Source organism: Empidonax traillii, unplaced genomic scaffold (genome assembly GCF_003031625.1).
Source record: "Empidonax traillii isolate 1590-97213 ecotype Southwest subspecies unplaced genomic scaffold, ASM303162v1 scaffold5033:size8980, whole genome shotgun sequence".
Classification (NCBI taxonomy): Eukaryota; Metazoa; Chordata; class Aves; order Passeriformes; family Tyrannidae; genus Empidonax; species Empidonax traillii.
Genome location: NW_020960226.1, coordinates 1 through 1368, shown reverse-complemented (window position 1 = coordinate 1368; position 1368 = coordinate 1). Strand labels below are relative to the sequence as shown.

Here is a 1368-nt window from a genome sequence, read left to right as displayed (position 1 = left end):
AGCTGCAGCTGCTGCACTTCTGGCTCTTCCTGGGCATCTCCCTGGCTGCCCTCCTGGGCAACGGCCTCATCCTCAGCGCCGTAGCCTGTGACCAGCACCTGCACACCCCCAGGGACTTCTTCCTGCTGCACCTCTCCCTCACAGACCTGGGCTGCATCTGCACCACTGTGCCCAAAGCCATGCACAACTACCTCTGGAACACCACAACCATCTCCTACACAGCATGTGCTGCTCAGCTCTTTTTCTTTGTCTTCTTCATGTCAGCAGAGTTTTCCCTCCTGACCATCATGTGCTACGACCGCTACGTTGCCATCTGCAAACCCCTGCACTACAGGACCCTCCTGGGCAGCAGAGCTTGTGCCCACATGGCAGCAGCTGCCTGGGCCTCTGGGTTTCTCACTGCTCTGCTGCACACAGCCAATACATTTTCCCTGCCCCTGTGCCAGGGCAATGCCCTGGGCCAGTTCTTCTGTGAAATCCCTCACATCCTCAAGCTCTCCTGCTCACACTCAGGCTACCTCAGGGAAACTGGGCTTCTTGGGTTTAATGTCAGTTTAGTATATGGTTGTTTCATTTTCATAGTTTTCTCCTATATGCAGATCTTCAGGGCTGTGCTCAGGATCCCCTCTGAGCAGGGACGGCACAAAGCCTTTTCCACGTGCCTCCCTCACCTGGCTGTGGTCTCCATCTTTATCAGCACTGCCATATTTTCTGGTCTGAAGCCCCCTTCCATCTCCTCCCCATCCCTGGATCTGGCCCTGTCAGTTCTGTACTCGGTGGTGCCTCCAGCCCTGAACCTCCTCATCTACAGCCTGAGGAACCAGGAGCTCAGGGATACCCTAAGGAAAATGATGACTGGATGCTTTTCGGGAGCAATAAAGTGCCTATTTTCTGGTGTGTAGCGTTCAGAAGTGGAGTCTTTAATGGCCCAGCCTTCCTGCTCAGCTTTTTCATGGAGGTCATCAAGTCCTTCTCGCAATAATTTTCTGTGCAATTAAATGTTATTATGCATCTTCTTTCTCATTTAGTGTCTATCAATTGACTTTGACCCAGAGTTATAAAAATGATTAATTGTGCTCTATGAGTATTTAAACAAAATAAAAGACCCTTAAGTGCCTTCTTTGTCCAAGACCCTTCTCAGCTGTTCCTAAAGGACAGCACACTGCAGTACAGGGGGGATTTGCAAAGGGCAAGGGCACAAGAATCCCAGCACAGCAGCACTGCCAGGGAGCAGCAGAGCTTGGGCTTTGCAGAGCTGCTCTTTCCACTTCCACACTGGCCTTGTGAGCCCCTTTCTGGCTGCAAGGCCTGAGTGCTCTCTGAGCACAGTCCTGGGGGTGGGAGCCCTTTGAGCACAGGCAGGGACAG

General features: G+C 52.4%; 1 protein-coding gene across 1 annotated transcript; it reads left to right on the top strand.

The window, feature by feature from the left end:
- Nucleotides 1-2: 2 nt before the first annotated feature.
- On the top strand, nucleotides 3-902 carry LOC114073031 (olfactory receptor 14J1-like; the record flags this gene model as incomplete). Its single annotated transcript, XM_027910836.1, has 1 exon — nucleotides 3-902. A coding segment is annotated over one exon (900 nt), but the record flags the coding sequence as incomplete, so codon positions are not given.
- Nucleotides 903-1368: the final 466 nt, after the last annotated feature.